This window comes from Hypanus sabinus, chromosome 7 (assembly GCF_030144855.1).
Source record: "Hypanus sabinus isolate sHypSab1 chromosome 7, sHypSab1.hap1, whole genome shotgun sequence".
Classification (NCBI taxonomy): Eukaryota; Metazoa; Chordata; class Chondrichthyes; order Myliobatiformes; family Dasyatidae; genus Hypanus; species Hypanus sabinus.
This window is the reverse complement of record NC_082712.1, coordinates 4,000,342-4,021,611: the sequence shown is the minus strand read 5'-3', so window position 1 is coordinate 4,021,611 and position 21,270 is coordinate 4,000,342. Positions and strand designations below refer to the sequence as shown.

The following is a 21,270-nucleotide window of genomic DNA, read 5'->3' as shown; positions in this document are numbered from 1 at the left end:
CTCAACCCGTCCCCGTGGGCGCGGATGCTCCAAAAGACACGTACTCACAAACCCCTGTAGCCGGAACGGTGGCTAATTGTGAGCCGGTTCGGATGTGCCAGGAAATGGGGTCTCCACAACGTTTTTAGATTGTACAAGATCACCATAATCTTCAAATTTCGAATTACATTTCAAAAACTAACAAACCACGGGGAGCCGCAGCACAGAGATGAAAGAGTCGCATACGGCTCCGGAGCCGCGGGTTGCCGACCCTTGCTCTAGAGCAAGGGGTTTAGACAATAGACAATAGACAATAGGTGCAGAAGTAGACCATTCGGCCCCTTGAGTCTGCACCGCCAATCTGAGATCATGGCTGATCATTCACTATCAATACCCAGTCCCTGCCTTGTCCCCATATCCCTTGATTCCCCTATCCATCAGATATCTATCCAGCTCCTTCTTGAAAGCATCCAGAGAATTGGCCTCCACCGTCTTCCGAGGCAGTGCATTCCACACCTCCACAACTCTCTGGGAGAAGAAGCTCTTCCTCAACTCTGTTTTAAATAGCTGACCTCTTATTCTCAATCCATGCCCTCTGGTACTGGACTCTCCCAACATCTGGAACATATTTCCTGCCTCAATCCTATCAAATCCTTTAATTATCTTAAACGTTTCAATCAGATCCCCTCTCAATCTCCTCAATTCCAGCGTGTACAAGCCCAATCTCTCCAATCTCTCTGCGTAAGACAGCCCTGCCATCCCAGGAATCAACCTAGTGAATCTACGCTGCACTTCCTCAATTGCCAGAATGTCCTTCCTTAAACCTGGAGACCAAAACTGTACACAATATTCCAGGTGTGGTCTCACCAGGGCCCTGTACAAATGCAAAAGAACATGGGTAGAGTTTGTTGGGTGTGTTCAGGAAGGCATTTGATAAGGCACCCCATGCAAGGCTTATTGAGAAAGTAAGGAGGGTTGGGATCCAAGGGGACATTGCTTTGTGGATCCAGAACTGGCTTGCCCACAGAAGGCAAAGAGTGGTTGTAGATGGGTCATATTCTGCATGGAGTTTGGTGACCAGTGGAGTGCCTCAGGGATCTGTTCTGGGATCCCTACTCTTTGTGATTTTTATAAATGACCTGGATGAGGAAATGGAGGGAGGGAAAGCAGCATCCATCATCAAGGACTCCCACCACCTAGGCCATACTCTCTTCTCACTTCTGCCATCAGGAAGAAGGTACAGGAGCCTCGGGACCCACATCACCAAGTTCAGGAACAGTAATTACCCCTCAACCATCAGGCTTCTGAACCAAAGTGGATAACTTCACTCAACTTCACTTGCCCCATCGTTGAACTGTTCCCACAATCTGTGGACTTGTTTTCACAGACTCTACATCTCATGTTCTCAATATATGTATTTATTTATTTATTTATTTATTTATTTATTTATTTATCTATCTATCTATCTATCTATCTCTCTATCTAGTTATTTATTTGTTCATTCATACACTCTCTTACTGGTTAATTAATTATTTACTATTTCTTATTTCTTTTTGTATTTATGCAGTTAGATTGTCCTTTGCGCATTGGCTGTCTGTCCAGTTGGTGCAGTCTTCTGTTGATTCTACCACGGTTATTGGATTTATTGAGCATGCTTGCAAGAAAATTAATCTCAGGGTTGTATATGTTTACGTATATGTACGGTACTTTGATAATAAATTTACTTTGAACTGATGAATGCAGGGCTCAAGGGTAGATGTTTGAAAATTTAAATTGCATTCATTTAATAAGCATGGTTTGGTTGCAATAATTATGGAGAGTATTGTGTTTAAGATACACTTCATATTCTTGTGCTTTGTCTCATTCTTGAAGATGTTTTGGGCCAGACGGCTGCAGCCATGTGGGAATTAAAAATGAACGGGAGGTCCTGCGTTACCAAGTTTGCTGCAGATCATCAGCTGTGTCAGGTGGGGAGATGCAACCTTTTTTTTAGTCACAAATACTTTTCTTCTGTGCATTTGGTTTACATAAAACAAAAATGTCAAGCTGATGACTGATTTCTTCATTTCAGGCTTCAGTAGCTTGCTTAGACAAAGGGGATTATGGCCAATGTTCTTTGAAAACATTAAACATTCTCCAGCGCGCCTGTAAGAATGATGCCTGCTGGTGAGTTCCTGGATTTTGGCCATGAGAGGCAATTGAACCCAAATTTAAATATAAAACCATAAGACATAGGAACAGAATTAGCCCATTCAGTCTATTGAGTCTGCTCTGCCATTCCATTATTTATTATTTCCCTCAACCCCACTCTCCTGTCTTCTCTCCATCACCTTTGATGCCCTGATTCATCAAGAGCTGCTCGACCTCCATTTAAAATGTACCCAATAACTCGGCCTCCACTGCTGTCGGTGGCAATGAATTCCACAGATTCATCACCCTCTGGCTAAAGAAATTGCTCTTCATCTCCATTCTAAAGGGACATTCTTCTATTCAGAGGCTGTGCCTCTGATCCTAACCCTTCCCACTACAGGAAACATCCTCTCCACATCCACTCTATCTGTGTCCTCTGGTCCTAGACTCCCTCACTATAGGAAACATCCTCTCTATATCCACTCTAACTGTGTCCTCTGGTCCTAGACTTCCCCACGATAGGAAACATCCTCTCCACATCCACTCTAACTATGGTCCTAGACTCCCCCACTGTAGGAAACATCCTCTCCTCATCCACTCTATCTGTGTCCTCTGGTCCTAGACTCCCCCACTATAGGAAACATCCTCTCCACATCCACTCTATCTGTATCCTCTGGTCCTAGACTCCCCCACTATAGGAAACATCCTCTCCACATCTACTCTATCTGTGTCCTCTGGTCCTAGACTCCCCCACTATAGGAAACATCCTCTCCACATCCACTCTATCTGTGTCCTCTGGTCAGACTCCCCCGCTATAGGAGACATCCTCTCCACATCCACTCTATCTGTGTCGTCTGGTCCTAGACTCCCCCACTACAGGAAACATCCTCTCCACATCCACTCTATCTGTGTCATCCGGTCCTAGACTCCCCCACTATAGGAAACATCCTCTCCACATCCATTCTATCTGTGTCCTCTGGTCCTAGACTCCCCCTCCACATCCACTCTATCTGTGTCCTCTGGTCCTAGACTCCCCCACTATAGGAAACATCCTCTCCAAATCCACTCTATCTGTGTCCTCTGGTCCTAGACTCCCCCACTATAGGAAACATCCTCTCCACATCCATTCTATCTGTGTCCTCTGGTCCTAGACTCCCCCTCCACATCCACTCTATCTGTGTCCTCTGGTCCTAGACTCACCCTCTATAGGAAACATCCTCTCCACATCCACTCTATCTGTGTCCTCTGGTCCTAGTCTCCCCCACTATAGGAAACATCCTCTCCACATCCACTCTATCTGTGTCCTCTGGTCCTAGACTTCGCCACTATAGGAAACATCCTCTTCACATCCACTCTATCTGTGTCCTCTGGTCCTAGACTCCCCCACTATAGGAAACATCCTCTCCACATCTACTCTATCTGTGTCCTCTAGCCCTAGATTCCCCCACTATAGGAAACATCCTCTCCACATCCATTCTATCTGTGTCGTCCGGTCCTAGACTCCCCCACTATAGGAAACATCCTCTCCACATCCACTCTATCTGTGTCCTCTGGTCCTAGACTCCCCCACTATAGGAAACATCCTCTCCACATCCACTCTATCTGTGTCCTCTGGTCCTAGACTCCCCCACTATAGGAAACATCCTCTTCACATCCACTCTATCTGTGTCCTCTGGTCCTAGACTCCCCCACTATAGGAAACATCCTCTCCACATCTACTCTATCTGTGTCCTCTAGCCCTAGATTCCCCCACTATAGGAAACATCCTCTTCACATCCACTCTATCTGTGTCCTCTGGTCCTAGACTCCCCCTCCACATCCACTCTATCTGTGTCCTCTGGTCCTAGACTCCCCCACTATAGGAAACATCCTCTCCACATCCACTCTATCTGTGTCCTCCGGTCCTAGACTCCCCCACTATAGGAAACATCCTCTTCACATCCACTCTATCTGTGTCCTTTGGTCCTAGACTCCCCCACTATAGGAAACATCCTCTCTACATCTACTCTATCTGTGTCCTCTAGCCCTAGACTCCCCCACTATAGGAAACATCCTCTTCACATCCACTCTATTTGTGTCCTCCGGTCCTAGACTCCCCCACTACAGGAAACATCCTCTCCACATCCACTCTATCTGTGTCCTCTCGTCCTAGACTCACCCTCTATAGGAAACATCCTCTCCACATCCACTCTATCTGTGTCCTCTGGTCCTAGACTCCCCCACTACAGGAAACATCCTCTCCACATCCACTCTATCTGTGTCCTCTGGTCCTAGACTCCCCCACTATAGGAAACATCCTCTCCACATCCACTCTATCTGTGTCCTCTGGTCTTAGACTCCCCCACTATAGGAAACATCCTCTCCACATCCACTCTATCTGTGTCCTCTGGTCTTAGACTCCCCCACTATAGGAAACATCCTCTCCACATCCACTCTAACTAGATCTTTCAATATCTGATAGTGAATCAGAATCAGGTTTATTATCACCGGCATGTGACGTGAAATTTGTTAACTTAGCAGCAGCAGTTCAATGCAATACATAATCTAGCAGAGAAGCAATATAATAATAATAATAATAATAATAATAAATACATAAACAATGAAATCAATTATGTATATTGATAGATTTAAAAAATGTGCAAAAACAGAAATACTGAATATTAAAAGAAGTGAGGTAATGTCTGAAGATTTAATGTCCATTTAGGAATCGGATGGCAGAGGGGAAGAAGCTGTTCCTGAATTGCTGAGTGTGTGCCTTCAGGCTTCTGTACCTCCTACCTCTGTAACAGTGAGAAAAAGGGCATGCTCTGGGTACTGGAGGTCCTTAATAATGGACACTGCCTTTCTGAGACATCGCTCCCTAAAGATGTCCTGGGTACCTTGCAGGCTAGTACCCAAGACGGAGCCGACTAGATTTACAACCTTCTGTAGCTTCTTTCGGTCCTGTGCAGTAGCCCCTCCATACCAGACAGTGATGCAGCCTGTCAGAATGCTTTCCACGGTACATCTATAGAAGTTTTAGAGTGTATTTGTCGACATACCAAATCTCTTCAAACTCCTAGTGAAGTATAGCCGTTATCTTGCCTTCTTTATAACTACATTTAAATGTTGGGGCCAGGTTAGATCTTCAGAGATCTTGACACCCAGGAACTTAAAGCTGCTCACTCTCTCCACTTCTCATCTCTCTGAGGATTGGTATGGGTTCCTTTGTCTTACCCTTCCTGAAGTCCACAATCAGCTCTTTCGTCTTACTGACGCTGAGTGCCAGGTTGTTGCTGTGGCACCACTCCACTAGTTGGCGTATCTCACTCCTGTACGCCGTCTTGTCACCACCTGAGATTCTACCAACAATGGCAGTATAATCAGTAAATTTATAGATGGTATCTGATCTATGCCTAGCCACACAGTCATGTGTATAGAGAGAGAATAGAGCAGTGGGCTAAGCACACACCCCTGAGGTGCATCAGTGTTGATCATCAGCGAGGAGGAGATGTATTCACCAATCTGCACAGACTGTGGTCTTCTGGTTAGGAAGTCCAGGATCCAATTGCAGAGGGAGTTACAGAGGCCCAGGTTCTGCAACATCTCAATCAGGATTGTGGGAATGATGGTATTAAATGCTGAGCTATAGTTGATGAACAGCATCCTGACGTAGATATTTGTGTTGTCCAGGTGGTCTAAAGCTGTGTGGAAAACCATTGAGATTGCGACTGCTGTTGACCTTTTGTGGTGATAGGCAAATTGCAATGGGTCCAGGTCCTTACTGAGGCAAGAGTTCAGTCTAGTCATGACCAACCTCTCAAAGCATCTCAAAGACCACCGCCATCATTTTTCTAAACCCCAGTAACTAGAGACCCAAGGCCATCAAACGCTCTTCATACATTAGCCCTTTCATTCCCAGAATGATTCTCTGGACCCTCTCCAATGCCAGCACATCTTTTCTTAGATAAGGGGCCCCAAACCCCTCACAATATTCCTTACGTCATCTGACCGATGCCTAAGAAAGTCTCAGCCTTACATTCTTGCTCCTACGTTCTCTCCCTCTCACAACAGATGCTGAAAGAATATAAAAGCAAGAACCCAGAATCTCAGAGATTCTCTGCAGGTGTAGGACATAGAAACAGGACCTTCAGCCCACTGCATCTTGCTGGCCATCACACCTGTCTACACTAACCCCACTTGCTCGTGTTAATTTCATATTTCTCTGCACCCTGCTCATTCAAGTAACCTTCAAATTATTGTTCCTGTCCCTACCTCCACTAACTCTTCTTGCAGCTCATTCCACACGCCCTGTCCAGACACTAGTTATCAAAGTTCAATGTAACCTTATTATTAAAGTACCTATGTGTCATCATATACAATACCGAGATTCATTTTCCTGAAGGCATTCACACTACATACAAAGAAACACAATAGAATCAATGGAAAACTACACACAAACAATGACAGACAAACAACCAATGTTCAAAAGATAACAAATTGTGCAAAAACAAAAAGAGAGAAAAGAGTACAGGTTGAATACCCTTCATCCAAAATACTTTGAGCTGGATAGAAATCTTTCATCCATACAATGAAATAGTTTGAGATGGGACCCAAGTCTAAACACAAAATCCATTTGCATTGCATACATAGCTTTCACATTTACCCTGAAGGTAGTTTTAGATAATATTCTAATAACTTTATACAAAAATCAATGATGTATGCATTGAACCATCAGAAAGGTACGTTATCACTCTCTTGGCCACCCAAGAGGACAGTCAATGGCCGTTTGACATCGCCAGCATTTCGGACTCTGAATTAATGTGCTACCAGGTGGCAGCCGATGCCTTACACTTGTTCATCACACATATCTACTGTGCAGCCGTCGGAATTTCTTGGGAAACTCAGTGAATTTCTCTGCTGCTGCTTCATGGTCAGCAGACACTTTATCACCACAGATCTTTAAACATTTAACACCATGCCTTTTCTTAAACTTCTGCAACCAGCTTGCTGAATATTCACAATTACCTTCAATTTTCAGTTTGCCCTGATAGATCTTTGCTTGTTTCATGATCAGCATACCGTTTAGCAGCATACGTTCACTCCGATGCTGACAAATCCACACTTGCAATACACGATTGAGATTTTCACTTTATGAGGTGTTTTTCTATTTTGCATTAACTTCTATTCATTACATGTGTGAGGTCGCTTCTCAGAACTGTCTGAGACTCCAGGGAACTCATGGCCTGGGAACCTACCCAGTGCCTTTCACAATTTTCCATTTGTAATGTCATGTCCGTACTCAATCCGGGATTTCGGAGGTTTTCAGATTTCGGAATTTTGGATAAGGGGTGCTTAATGATGACAATAAATAAATAAGATTGAGAACAAGAGTTATCTACTCTAGGATAATTATCTACTGTCTTATTATCTCTGATCATTTTCTAGACCTCAGTCATGTCAATTCTCAGCCTTCTTTGCTGCAGACAAAAGAGATCCAGCCTATTCAATCTCTTCTGATCACCGAAGCCTTCTCTCTAGTCAAGGCAAAGTTTTGTAAATATTTTCCGTCTCCCTGGCTTAATCACATCTTTCCTGCCGAGTGGTAATCAGTACTACTCACTGTACTCACAAGGGCATCAAACCAACATGTGGGACTACGATGTTACATTATTCAGAACGCTCGTACTCGATACCTTGACCAATGGTGGAAGGGTTGCCATAGGACATGACCCTCATCAATTTATTTATGCTGATGTACCACAGCTTGGTATGACAAGTGCTCTGCCTGCGACCTCCGGAAGCTGCTGAGAGTCATAGACACAGCTCAACCCATCTCGGAATCCAGCCTCCTCACCAGGGGCGCTGCTTTAGCAAAGCGGAGACACCTCCTGCCCTGGACATTCGCCCTTTTTGCTCCAGTAGACAGGGTGGCAATTGGAATAGGTGTATTATTCCAATACATTGTGCTGAGATACAATGAAACTCTAAGCCAATCATTACAGATCGTTTGAAAACAAGAATATGGAGCTAGTGTGAGGGTAAAGCAATAACAGAATGAAATTTTATGCTACAGTCACAAGTAACAGGTCAGCATACACCCTTCCCACTGCCCCTTATCATCTCGTTTCTTTCCCCTTCTCCACCCATTCTGCCCAGATCACCAATCGACTCCTCCCTCTGGGTCCCCCCCCCCACTTCCACTGTTCCCATCTCCCTTATTTGGTTCCATACTCCATCTTCCTTTCCTATCAGATTTGACCACCTGCAGCCCTCTGTTGCCTTCTCCTGTCATTCTCAGACTTTATCAATGTTTCTACTCTTCCGCATCTACTTGTCACCTGATCTACCTACTCTTGCCAGCTCTTGCCCCAGACCCTTCTCCTCACCCCTTTTTATTGGCTATCACCCCTCTATATTTCAGTCTTGACACAATACTTCCACTATCCATTTCCCTCCACAGACACTGTCTCGTCCCTCCACAGACACTGTCTCGTCCCTCCAGCGGTTCATTGCTCCATCTTCCAGCATCTGCTGTCAATTGAGTCTCTTTCTCCACAGTAGGCCTTAATGAGATATAGAGTATGATGCCACAGCTTGCTTTGGGCAATTGATTTGGTGAAACCAGTGAGCCTGTTGGCCTTCACTCACATGAGGGAAATGAGAAAGAATGGGAAAGGCGGAGAAGTGGAGTGAGCTGAAAATGGAAGGAAGGGAACATGGAAAAAGCAAAAGAAGGATTGAGAGGCACAAGAAAATGAGAAGCAGTAATGGATAGAAACACAGAAAACCTACAGCACAGTACAGACCCTTCGGCCCACAAAGCTGTCCTTACTTTAGAAATTACCTAGGGTTACCCATAGCCCTCTATTTTTCTAAGCTCCATGTACCTGTCCAGGAATCTCTTAAAAGACCTTTTCATATCCACCTCCTCCACCGTTGCCAGCAGCCCATTCCACTTACTCTGCGTAAAAAAAAAAAAAATTTACCCCTGACATCTCCTCTGTACCTACTTCCAAGCACCTTAAACCTGTGCCCTCTCGTGCTAGCTATTTCAGCCCTGGGAAAAAGCCTCTGACTATCCACATGATCAATGCCTCTCATCATCTGATACACCTCTATCAGGTCACCCCTCATCCTCCGTCGCTCCAAGGAGAAAATACCAAGTTCATTCAACCTATTCTCATAAGCTATGCTCCCCAATCCAGGCAACATCCTTGTAAATCTCCTCTGCACCCTTTCTATGGTTTCCACATCCTTCCTGTAGTGAGGCAAGCAGAACTGAGCACAGTACTCCAAGTGGGGTCTGACCAGGGTCCTATAAAGCTGCAACATTACCTCTCGGCTCTTAAGCTCAGTCCCATGCTTGATGAAGGCCAATACACCATAGAACGTAACCACAGAGTCAACCTGCATAGCAGATTTGATTGTTTTATGGACTCGGACCCCAAGATCCCTCTGATCCTCCACACTGCTGGGAGTCTTACCATTAATACTATATTCTGCCATCATATTTGACCTACCAAAATGAACCACCTTCCACAGAAAGGAATGGAGAAATATGGAGAGAGAAAAGAGAGGGTGAAGACGTGTTGGTAAAAGGGGAAGAGAGAAAATGATCTGGTTTTATTGTCAATGGATAGGGAGGATGAGTTTAAATGGATAGGGAAGGTGGGTTTATTGTCATATACACCCTTGTGCAATGAAGTTTTTTATTCAGATGAAAGATGCAAGAGAAGTGGTCAGAAATAGAAGGGAAGAGGGCAGTAAGAGAGATATTAAATGAAAATTATTCTGCAAAGCATATAGACTTGGAATATTTATAAAGTCTAAGAAACTTGATTGGGGACCCTGGAGCAGTGGTGTACATGAAGGTGATATTTATGAAGCTAAGTACAAGGCTATGTAAATATTCTGGAATTTTGCTTCACCAACTTTAAAGGAATATTTGAACAATATCCTCCCACAGAAGATCAAATGGACAGAACGCTGTTTAAACCAGGATAATCTGAACATGAGGCAGTGTCCGGAGATAGTGTGAGTGGATTAAATGGGTCTGTAGAGTCCATAACGTGAGTAGGGATTAACAGGCAACTAGTGACCAGAATTACATGCTGAAACATTAGCTGCTAAAATGGCATCATTCTTCCTCTCTGGTGTTGTAATAAAATAATTAGCTATTCACAAATGGTAAATCAATGCAGAACAAAGATAATAAAGTATAATAATGTGGTTAGCAGATACAGCTAGTTCTGGTTTCAACAGGTCTGCCTGTATTAATATTTTTGATTTGTTGTAGGGGTAATGAAATCTGTTCGTCACTTTTAATGTTGCTGAGACAATGTGCTACAGGTGGGATTGAAAGCCACGTAACAGCAGAAACGAAGCACTGTTTGCCAGGTAACTGCGACGTCGTCCATTCAGTAGGGAAGTCCTTTCAGAAACATTCTCCACAAGCAAACGAGTCAGTAGCAAGGACATAAATTAAAAATCACTCCCTGAGAATGAATGAAAAATGATGAGAATGTATTTTGCACAGCAAATGCTTAAGATAAAGAGAACATTGAATTTGTTAGGGGATGCACAAAATGCTGGAAGAACTCAGCAGGCCAGGCAGCAGCCACTGAGGGAAATAAACAGACAATATTTTGGGCCAAGACCCTTCATCATGTCATCTCTATCCATGCCAGTATCTTTCCTGTAAGGCCGTAGGATTTCATCTTGTTAATGGGTGGCACCTTATCAAACACCTTCTGAAAATCCAAGTAAATGGCATCCACGGCCTCTCCTTTGTCCACCCTGCTTGTTACTTCCTCAAAGAACTCTTACAGATTTGTCAGGCAAGATTTCCCTTCACAGAAACCACCCTGACTTTGACTTACTTCATCATTAGTCTCCAAGTACCTCAAAACCTCATCCTTAAAAATAGACTCCAACACTTCCCCAACCACTGAGGATGGGCTAACTGGCCTATAATTTCCTTTCTTTTGCCTTCCTCACTTCTTAAAGGGTAGAGTGACATTTGCAATCTTCATGTTGTCTTGAAAGACCATGACCAGTGCATCTCGTCAGTCACCTCTCTCAGGACTGGGATGTACTCCATCTGGTCCAGGTGACTTATCCACCTTAAGACCTTTGAGTTTGCCTAGCAATTTTTCCTTTGTAATAGCAGTGGCACTCACTTCTGTTCCCAAATATACACGGAGAAGACGCATGCAAAGTAGCCATTAAGTTCATCTGCCATTTCTTTGCCCCCTATTATTACATAACCTGCATCATTTTCCACTGGTCCAATATCAACTCTCACCTACCTTTTACTCTTTATGTAATTGAAAAAACTTTTGGTATCTTATATATATTATTGTCTAATTTGCCCTCATATTTCATCTTTTACCATTTCATAACTTTTTAAATTGCCTAATGTTGAATCCCAATCATCCGACTTCCCACTCACTTTTGCTACCTTATACATCCTCTCCCTTGTCAGTCATGGTTGCCTACCCCTACCATTCTAGAGCTTCTTCCTCTGTGGGACATATCGATCCTGTGAACTATTCCCAGAAACTTCAGCCATCTCTGCTCGGCTGTCATCCTCACCAGCATCCTCCTCCAATCCACCTGGGCAAGCTTCTCTCTCCAATCCCCCTGGGCAAGCTCCTCTCTCCAATCACCCTGGGCAAGCTTCTCTCTCCAATCCCCCAGGGCAAGCTACACTCTCCAATCCCCCAAGGCAAGCTTCTCTCTCCAATCCCCCTGGGCAAGCTCCTCTCTCCAATCACCCTGGGCAAGCATCTCTCTCCAATCCCCCTGGGCAAGCTCCTCTCTCCAATCACCCTGGGCAAGCTTCTCTCTCCAATCCCCCTGGGCAAGCTTCTCTCTCCAATCCCACTGGGCAAGCTTCTCTCTCCAATCCCCCTGGGCAAGCTTCTCTCTCTAATCCCCCTGGGCAAGCTCCTCTCTCCAATCCCTCTGGGCAAGCTCCTCTCTCCAATCCCTCTGGGCAAGCTCCTCTCTCCAATCCCCCTGGGCAAGCTTCTCTCTCCAATCCCACTGGGCAAGCTTCTCTCTCCAATCCCCCTGGGCAAGCTTCTCTCTCTAATCCCCCTGGGCAAGCTCCTCTCTCCAATCCCTCTGGGCAAGCTCCTCTCTCCAATCCCTCTGGGCAAGCTCCTCTCTCCAATCCCCCTGGGCAAGCTGCTCTGTCCAATCCCCCTGGGCAAGCTCCTCTCTCCAATCCCACTGGGCAAGCTCCTCCCTCCAATCCCCCTGGGCAAGCTTCTCTCTCCAATTCCCCTGGGCAAGCTTCTCTCTCCAATCCCCTTGGGCAAGCTCCTCTCTCCAATCACCCTGGGCAAGCTTCTCTCTCCAATCCCCCAGGGCAAGCTACACTCTCCAATCCCCCTGGGCAAGCTCCTCTCTCCAATCCCCCTGGGCAAGCTCCTCTCTCCAATCCCTCTGTGCAACATCCTCTCTCCAATCCCCCTGGGCAAGCTTCTCTCTTCAATCCACCCGGGCAAGCTCCTCTCTCCAATCCCCCTGGGCAAGCTTCTCTCTCCAATCCCCCTGGGCGAGCTTCTCTCTCCAATCCCCCTGCGCAAGCTTCAATCCCCTGGGCAAGCTCCTCTCTCCAATCTACCTTGGCAAGTTCCTCTCTCCAATCCCTCTGCGCAAGCTCCTCTCTCCAATACCCCTGGGCAACCTTCTCTCTCCAATCCCCCTGTGCAAGCTCCACTCTCCAATCCCACTGGGCAAGTTCCTCTCTCCAATCCCCTGGGCAAGCTCCTCTCTCCAATCCCCCTGGGCAAGCTTCTCTCTCCAATCCCCCTGGGCAAGCTCCTCTCTCCAATCCCCCAAGGCAAGCTTCTCTCTCCAATCCCCCTGGGCAAACTTCTCTCTCCAATCCCCCTGGGCAAGCTCCTCTCTCCAATCCACCTGGGCAAGTTCCTCTCTCCAATCCCTCTGGGCAAGTTCCTCTCTCCAATCCCTCTGGGCAAGCTCCTCTCTCCAATCCCCCTGGGCAAGCTGCTCTCTCCAATCCCCCTGGGCAAGCTTCTCTCTCCAATCCCCCTGGGCAAGCTCCTCTCTCCAGTCCCCCTGGGCAAGCTCCTCTCTCCAATCCCCCGGGGCAAGCTGCTCTCTCCAATCCCACTGGGCAAGCTCTTCTCTCCAATCCCCCTGGGCAAGCACCTCTCTACAATCCCCCTAGGCAAGCTCCTCTCTCCAATCCCCCTGGGCAAGCTCCGCTCTCCAATCCCCCAGGGCAAGCTTCTCTCTCCAATCCCCCTGGGCAAGCTCCTCTCTCCAATCCGCCTGGACAAGCATCTCTATCCAATCCCCCTGGGCAAGCTCCTCTCTCCAATACCCCTGGGCAAGCTCCTCTCTCCAATCCCCCTGGGGAAGCTTCTCTGTCCAATCCCCCTTGGCAAGCTTCTCTCTCCAATCCCCCTGGGCAAGCTCATCTCCCCAATCCCCCTGGGGAAGCCTCTCTCTCCAATCCCCCTGGGCAAGCTTCTCTCTCCATTCCCCCTGGGCAAGATTCAATCCCTCTGGGCAAGCTCCTCTCTCCAATCCCTCTGGGCAAGCTCCTCTCTCCAATCCCTCTGGGCAAGCTTCTCTCTCCAATCCCCCAGGGCAAGCTCCTCTCTCCAATCCCTCTGTGCAACATCCTCTCTCCAATCCCTCTGGGCAAGCTTCTCTCTCCAATCCCCCTGTGCAAGCTCCACTCTCCAATCCCCCTGGGCAAGTTCCTTTCTCCAATCCCCCTGGGTAAGCTTCTCTCTCCAATCCCCTTGGGCAAGCTCCTCTCTCCAATCCCCCAGAGCAAGCTTTTCTCTCCAATCCCCCTGGGGAAGCTTCTCTCTCCAATCCCCTTGGGCAAGCACCTCTCTCCAATCCCCCTGGGCAAACTTCTCTCTCCAATCCCCCTGGGCAAGCTACTCTCTCCAATCCACCTGGGCAAGTTCCTCTCTCCAATCCCTCTGGGCAAGTTCCTCTCTCCAATCCCTCTGGGCAAGCTCCTCTCTCCAATCCCTCTGGGCAAGCTTCTCTCTCCAATCCCCCAGGGCAAGCTCCTCTCTCCAATCCCCCTGGACAAGCTCCTCTGTCCAATCCCCTTGGTCAAGCTCCTGTCTCCAATTTCCCTGGGCAAGCTCCTCTCTCCATTCCCCCTGGGCAAACTCCTCTCTACAATCCCCTTGGGCAAGCTCCTCTCTCCAATCCCCCTGTGCAAGCTCCTCTCTCCAATCCCCCTGGGCAAGCTTCTCTCTCCAATCCCCCTGGGCAAGCTCCTCTCTCCAACCCGCTGGGCAAGCTTCTCTCTCCAATCCCCCTGGGCAAGCGCCTCTCTCCAATCCCCCTGGGCAAGCTTCTCTCTCCAATCCCCCTGGACAAGCTTCTCTCTCGAATCCCTCTGGGCAAGCTTCTCTCCAATCCCTCTGGGCAAGCTCCTCTCTCCAATCCCCTTGGGCAAACTCCACTCTCCAATCTCCCTGGGCAAGCTCCTCCCTCCAATCCCCCTGGGCAAGCTCCTCTCTCCAATCCCTCTGGGCAAGCTTCTCTCTCCAATCCCCCTGGGCAAGCTTCTCTCTCCAATCCCCCTGGGCAAGCTCCTCTCTCCTATCCCTCTGGGCAAGCTCCTCTCTCCAATCCCCCGGGGCAAGCTGCTCTCTCCAATCCCACTGGGCAAGCTCTTCACTCCAATCCCCCTGGGCAAGCACCTCTCTACAATCCCCCTAGGCAAGCTCCTCTCTCCAATCCCCCTGGGCAAGCTCCGCTCTCCAATCCGCCTGGACAAGCATCTCTCTCCAATCCCCCTGGGCAAGCTCCTCTCTCCAATCCCTCTGGGCAAGCTCCTCTCTCCAATCCCCCTGGGCAAGCTCCTCTCTCCAATCCCCCTGGGCAAGCTTCTCTCTCCAATCCCCCTGGGCAAGCTCCTCTCTCCAGTCCCCCTGGGCAAGCTCCTCTCTCCAATCCCCCAGGGCAAGCTGCTCTCTCCAATCCCACTGGGCAAGCTCTTCTCTCCAATCCCCCTGGGCAAGCACCTCTCTACAATCCCCCTAGGCAAGCTCCTCTCTCCAATCCCCCTGGGCAAGCTCCGCTCTCCAATCCCCCAGGGCAAGCTTCTCTCTCCAATCCCCCTGGGCAAGCTCCTCTCTCCAATCCGCCTGGACAAGCATCTCTCTCCAATCCCCCTGGGCAAGCTCCTCTCTCCAATACCCCTGGGCAAGCTCCTCTCTCCAATCCCCCTGGGGAAGCTTCTCTGTCCAATCCCCCTTGGCAAGCTTCTCTCTCCAATCCCCCTGGGCAAGCTCATCTCCCCAATCCCCCTGGGGAAGCCTCTCTCTCCAATCCCCCTGGGCAAGCTTCTCTCTCCATTCCCCCTGGGCAAGATTCAATCCCTCTGGGCAAGCTCCTCTCTCCAATCCCCCTGGGCAAGCTCCTCTCTCCAATCCCTCTGTGCAACATCCTCTCTCCAATCCCTCTGGGCAAGCTTCTCTCTCCAATCCCCCTGTGCAAGCTCCACTCTCCAATCCCCCTGGGCAAGTTCCTTTCTCCAATCCCCCTGGGCAAGCTCCTCTCTCCAATCCCTCTGTGCAACATCCTCTCTCCAATCCCTCTGGGCAAGCTTCTCTCTCCAATCCCCCTGTGCAAGCTCCACTCTCCAATCCCCCTGGGCAAGTTCCTTTCTCCAATCCCCCTGGGCAAACTTCTCTCTCCAATCCCCCTGGGCAAGCTACTCTCTCCAATCCACCTGGGCAAGTTCCTCTCTCCAATCCCTCTGGGCAAGTTCCTCTCTCCAATCCCTCTGGGCAAGCTCCTCTCTCCAATCCCTCTGGGCAAGCTTCTCTCTCCAATCCCCCAGGGCAAGCTCCTCTCTCCAATCCCCCTGGGCAAGCTCCTCTCTCCAATCCCCCTGGGCAAGCTTCTCTCTCCAATCCCCCTGGGCAAGCTCCTCTCTCCAATCCCCCTGGGCAAGCTCCTCTCTCCAATCCACCTGGGCAAGTTCCTCTCTCCAATCCCTCTGGGCAAGCTTCTCTCTCCAATCCCCCTGGGCAAGCTCCTCTCTCCAATCCCCCTGGGCAAGCTTCTCTCTCCAATCCCCCTGGGCAAGCTCCTCTCTCCAATCCCCCTGGGCAAGCTCCTCTCTCCAATCCCTCTGGGCAAGCTCCTCTCTCCAATCCCCCTGGGGAAGCTTCTCTCTCCAATCCCCCTGGGCAAGCTCCTCTCTCCAATCCCCTTGGGCAAGCTCCTCTCTCCAATCCCACTGGGCAAGCTCCTCTCTCCAATCCCTCTGGGCAAGCTCCTCTCTCCAATCCCCCTGGGCAAGCTCCACTCTCCAATCCCTCTGGGCAAGCTCCTCTCTCCAATCCCCCTGGGCAAGCTCCTCTCTCCAATCCCCCTGGGCAAGCTCCTCTCTCCAATCCCCCGGGCAAGCTCCTCTCTCCAATCCCCCTGGGCAAGCTCCTCTCTCCAATCCCCCTGTGGAAGCTTCTCTCTCCAATCCCTCTGGGCAAGCTTCTCTCTCCAATCCCCCTGGGCAAGCTCCTCTCTCCAATCCCCCTGGGCAAGCTCCTCTCTCCAATCCCTCTGGGCAAGCTGCAATCCCCCTGGGCAAGCTCCTCTCTCCAATCCCCCTGGGCAAGCTCCTCTCTCCAATCCCTCTGGGCAAGCTTCTCTCTCCAATCCCCCTGGGCAAGCTTCTCTCTCCAATCCCCCTGAGCAAGCTTCTCTCTCCAATCCCCCTGCGAAAGCTTCTCTCTCCAATCCTGCTGGGGAAGCTTCTCTCTCCAATCCCCCTGGGCAAGCTTCTCTCTCCAATCCCCCTGAGCAAGCTTCTCTCTCCAATCCCCCTGCGAAAGCTTCTCTCTCCAATCCCCCTGGGCAAGCTTCTCTCTCCAATCCCCCTGAGCAAGCTTCTCTCTCCAATCCCCCTGCGAAAGCTTCTCTCTCCAATCCCCCTGGGCAAACTCCTCTCTCCAACCCCCCTGGGCAAGCTTCTCTATCCAATCCCCCTGGGCAAGATTCAATCACTCTGGGCAAGCTCCTCTCTCCAATCCCTCTGGGCAAGCTTCTCTCTCCAATCCCCCTGGTCAAACTCCTCTCTCCAATCCCCCTGGGCAAGCTTCTCTATCCAATCCCCCTGGGCAAAATTCAATCCCTCTGGGCAAGCTCCTCTCTCCAATCCCTCTGGGCAAGCTCCTCTCTCCAATCCCCCTGGGCAAGCTTCTCTCCCCAATCCCCCTGGGCAAGCTTCTCTCTCCAATCCCCCTGGGCAAGCTCCTCTCTCCAGTCCCCCTGGGCAAGCACCTCTCTACAATCCCCCTAGGCAAGCTCCTCTCTCCAATCCCCCTGGGCAAGCTCCGCTCTCCAATCCCCCAGGGCAAGCTTCTCTCTCCAATCCCCCTGGGCAAGCTCCTCTCTCCAATCTGCCTGGACAAGCATCTCTCTCCAATCCCCCTGGGCAAGCTCCTCTCTCCAATACCCCTGGGCAAGCTCCTCTCTCCAATCCCCCTGGGGAAGCTTCTCTGTCCAATCCCCCTTGGCAAGCTTCTCTCTCCAATCCCCCTGGGCAAGCTTCTCTCTCCAATCCCCCTGGGCAAGCTTCTCTCTCCATTCCCCCTGGGCAAGATTCAATCCCTCTGGGCAAGCTCCTCTCTCCAATCCCCCTGGGCAAGCTCCTCTCTCCAATCCCTCTGTGCAACATCCTCTCTCCAATCCCTCTGGGCAAGCTTCTCTCTCCAATCCCCCTGTGCAAGCTCCACTCTCCAATCGCCCTGGGCAAGTTCCTTTCTCCAATCCCCCTGGGCAAGCTTCTCTCTCCAATCCCCTTGGGCAAGCTCCTCTCTCCAATCCCCCAGAGCAAGCTTTTCTCTCCAATCCCCCTGGGGAAGCTTCTCTCTCCAATCCCCTTGGGCAAGCTCCTCTCTCCAATCCCCCTGGGCAAACTTCTCTCTCCAATCCCCCTGGGCAAGCTACTCTCTCCAATCCACCTGGGCAAGTTCCTCTCTCCAATTCCTCTGGGCAAGTTCCTCTCTCCAATCCCTCTGGGCAAGCTCCTCTCTCCAATCCCTCTGGGCAAGCTTCTCTCTCCAATCCCCCAGGGCAAGCTCCTCTCTCCAATCCCCCTGGGCAAGCTTCTCTCTCCAATCCCCCTGGGCAAGCTCCTCTCTCCAATCCCCCTGGGCAAGCTCCTCTCTCCAATCCCTCTGGGCAAGCTTCTCTCTCCAATCCCCCTGGGCAAGCTCCTCTCTCCAATCCCCCTGGGCAAGCTTCTCTCTCCAATCCCCCTGGGCAAGCTCCTCTCTCCAATCCCCCTGGGCAAGCTCCTCTCTCCAATCCCTCTGGGCAAGCTCCTCTCTCCAATCCCCCTGTGGAAGCTCCTCTCTCCAATCCAACTGGGCAAGATCGTCTCTCCGATCCCCCTGGGCAAGCTCCTCTCTCCAATCCCCCTGGGCAAGATCCTCTCTCCAATCCCCCTGGGCAAGCTCCTCTCTCCAATCCCCCTGGGGAAGCTTCTCTCTCCAATCCCCCTGGGCAAGCTCCTCTCTCCAATCCCCTTGGGCAAGCTCCTCTCTCCAATCCCTCTGGGCAAGCTCCTCTCTCCAATCCCCCTGGGCAAGCTCCTCTGTCCAATCCCTCTGGGCAAGCTCCTCTCTCCAATCCCTCTGGGCAAGCTCCTCTCTCCAATCCCCCTGGGCAAGCTCCTCTCTCCAATCCCCCTGGGCAAGCTCCTCTCTCCAATCCCCCGGGCAAGCTCCTCTCTCCAATCCCCCTTGGCAAGCTCCTCTCTCCAATCCCCCTGTGGAAGCTTCTCTCTCCAATCCCTCTGGGCAAGCTTCTCTCTCCAATCCCCCTGGGCAAGCTCCTCTCTCCAATCCCCCTGGGCAAGCTCCTCTCTCCAATCCCCCTGGGCAAGCTCCGCTCTCCAATCCCTCTGGGCAAGCTGCAATCCCCCTGGGCAAGCTCCTTTCTCCAATCCCCCTGGGCAAGCTCCTCTCTCCAATCCCTCTGGGCAAGCTTCTCTCTCCAATCCCCCTGGGCAAGCTTCTCTCTCCAATCCCCCTGAGCAAGCTTCTCTCTCCAATCCCCCTGCGCAAGCTTCTCTCTCCAATCCCGCTGGGCAAACTCCTCTCTCCAACCCCCCTGGGCAAGCTTCTCTCTCCAATCCCCCTGGGCAAGCTTCTCTCTCCAATTCCCCTGGGCAAGCACGACTCTCCGATCCCCCTGGGGAAGCCTCTCTCTCCAATCACTCTGGGCAAGCTTCTCTCTCCAATCCCCCTGGTCAAACTCCTCTCTCCAATCCCCCTGGGCAAGCTTCTCTATCCAATCCCCCTGGGCAAGATTCAATCCCTCTGGGCAAGCTCCTCTCTCCAATCCCTCTGGGCAAGCTTCTCTCTCCAATCCCCCTGGTCAAACTCCTCTCTCCAATCCCCCTGGGCAAGCTTCTCTATCCAATCCCCCTGGGCAAGATTCAATCCCTCTGGGCAAGCTCCTCTCTCCAATCCCCCTGGGCAAGCTCCTCTCTCCAATCCCCCTGGGCAATTTCCACTCTCCAATCCCCCTGGGCAAGCTTCTCTCTCCAATCTCCCCGGGCAAGCTCGTCTCTCCAATCCCTCTGGGCAAGCTCCTCTCTCCAATCCCTCTGGGCAAGCTCCTCTCTCCAATCCCCATGGGCAAGCTCCTCTCTCCAGTCCACCTGGGCAAGCTTCTCTCTCCAATCCCTCTGGGCAAGCTCCTCTCTCCAATCCCCCTGGGCAAGCTTCTCTCTCCAATCCCCTTGGGCAAGCTCCTCTCTCCAATCCCCCAGAGCAAGCTTTTCTCTCCAATCCCCCTGGGGAAGCTTCTCTCTCCAATCCCCTTGGGCAAGCTCCTCTCTCCAATCCCCCTGGGCAAACTTCTCTCTCCAATCCCCCTGGGCAAGCTACTCTCTCCAATCCACCTGGGCAAGTTCCTCTTTCCAATCCCTCTGGGCAAGTTCCTCTCTCCAATCCCTCTGGGCAAGCTCCTCTCTCCAATCCCTCTGGGCAAGCTTCTCTCTCCAATCCCCCAGGGCAAGCTCCTCTCTCCAATCCCCCTGGGCAAGCTTCTCTCTCCAATCCCCCTGGGCAAGCTCCTCTCTCCAATCCCCCTGGGCAAGCTCCTCTCTCCAATCCACCTGGGCAAGTTCCTCTCTCCAATCCCTCTGGGCAAGCTTCTCTCTCCAATCCCCCTGGGCAAGCTCCTCTCTCCAATCCCCCTGGGCAAGCTTCTCTCTCCAATCCCCCTGGGCAAGCTCCTCTCTCCAATCCCTCTGGGCAAGCTCCTCTCTCCAATCCCCCTGTGGAAGCTCCTCTCTCCAATCCAACTGGGCAAGATCCTCTCTCTGATCCCCCTGGGCAAGCTCCTCTCTCCAATCCCCCTGGGCAAGATCCTCTCTCCAATCCCCCTGGGCAAGCTCCTCTCTCCAATCCCCCTGGGGAAGCTTCTCTCTCCAATCCCCCTGGGAAAGCTCCTCTCTCCAATCCCCTTGGGCAAGCTCCTCTCTCCAATCCCTCTGGGCAAGCTCCTCTCTCCAATCCCCCTGGGAAAGCTCCTCTGTCCAATCCCTCTGGGCAAGCTCCTCTCTCCAATCCCTCTGGGCAAGCTCCTCTCTCCAATCCCCCTGGGCAAGCTCCTCTCTCCAATCCCCCTGGGCAAGCTCCTCTCTCCAATCCCCCGGGCAAGCTCCTCTCTCCAATCCCCCTGGGCAAGCTCCTCTCTCCAATCCCCCTGTGGAAGCTTCTCTCTCCAATCCCTCTGGGCAAGCTTCTCTCTCCAATCCCCCTGGGCAAGCTCCTCTCTCCAATCCCCCTGGGCAAGCTCCTCTCTCCAATCCCCCTGGGCAAGCTCCTCTCTCCAATCCCTCTGGGCAAGCTGCAATCCCCCTGGGCAAGCTCCTCTCTCCAATCCCCCTGGGCAAGCTCCTCTCTCCAATCCCTCTGGGCAAGCTTCTCTCTCCAATCCCCCTGGGCAAGCTTCTCTCTCCAATCCCCCTGAGCAAGCTTCTCTCTCCAATCCCCCTGCGCAAGCTTCTCTCTCCAATCCCGCTGGGCAAACTCCTCTCTCCAACCCCCCTGGGCAAGCTTCTCTCTCCAATCCCCCTGGGCAAGCTTCTCTCTCCAATTCCCCTGGGCAAGCTCGAATCTCCGATCCCCCTGGGGAAGC

The 21,270-nt window shown here is 50.8% G+C and overlaps 1 protein-coding gene across 1 annotated transcript in view; it reads left to right on the top strand.

Annotated features, from left to right (window-relative positions):
* The window catches only part of LOC132396509 (otogelin-like protein), a 350,978-nt gene that overhangs the window by 46,181 nt on the left and 283,527 nt on the right, over positions 1-21,270 (top strand). Inside the window, exons 8-10 of the mRNA XM_059974091.1 lie at positions 1,852-1,946; positions 2,051-2,145; positions 10,388-10,488. Of these exons, the coding sequence (XP_059830074.1) occupies positions 1,852-1,946; positions 2,051-2,145; positions 10,388-10,488 (291 nt within the window). The remainder of the gene's footprint in view (positions 1-1,851; positions 1,947-2,050; positions 2,146-10,387; positions 10,489-21,270) is intronic.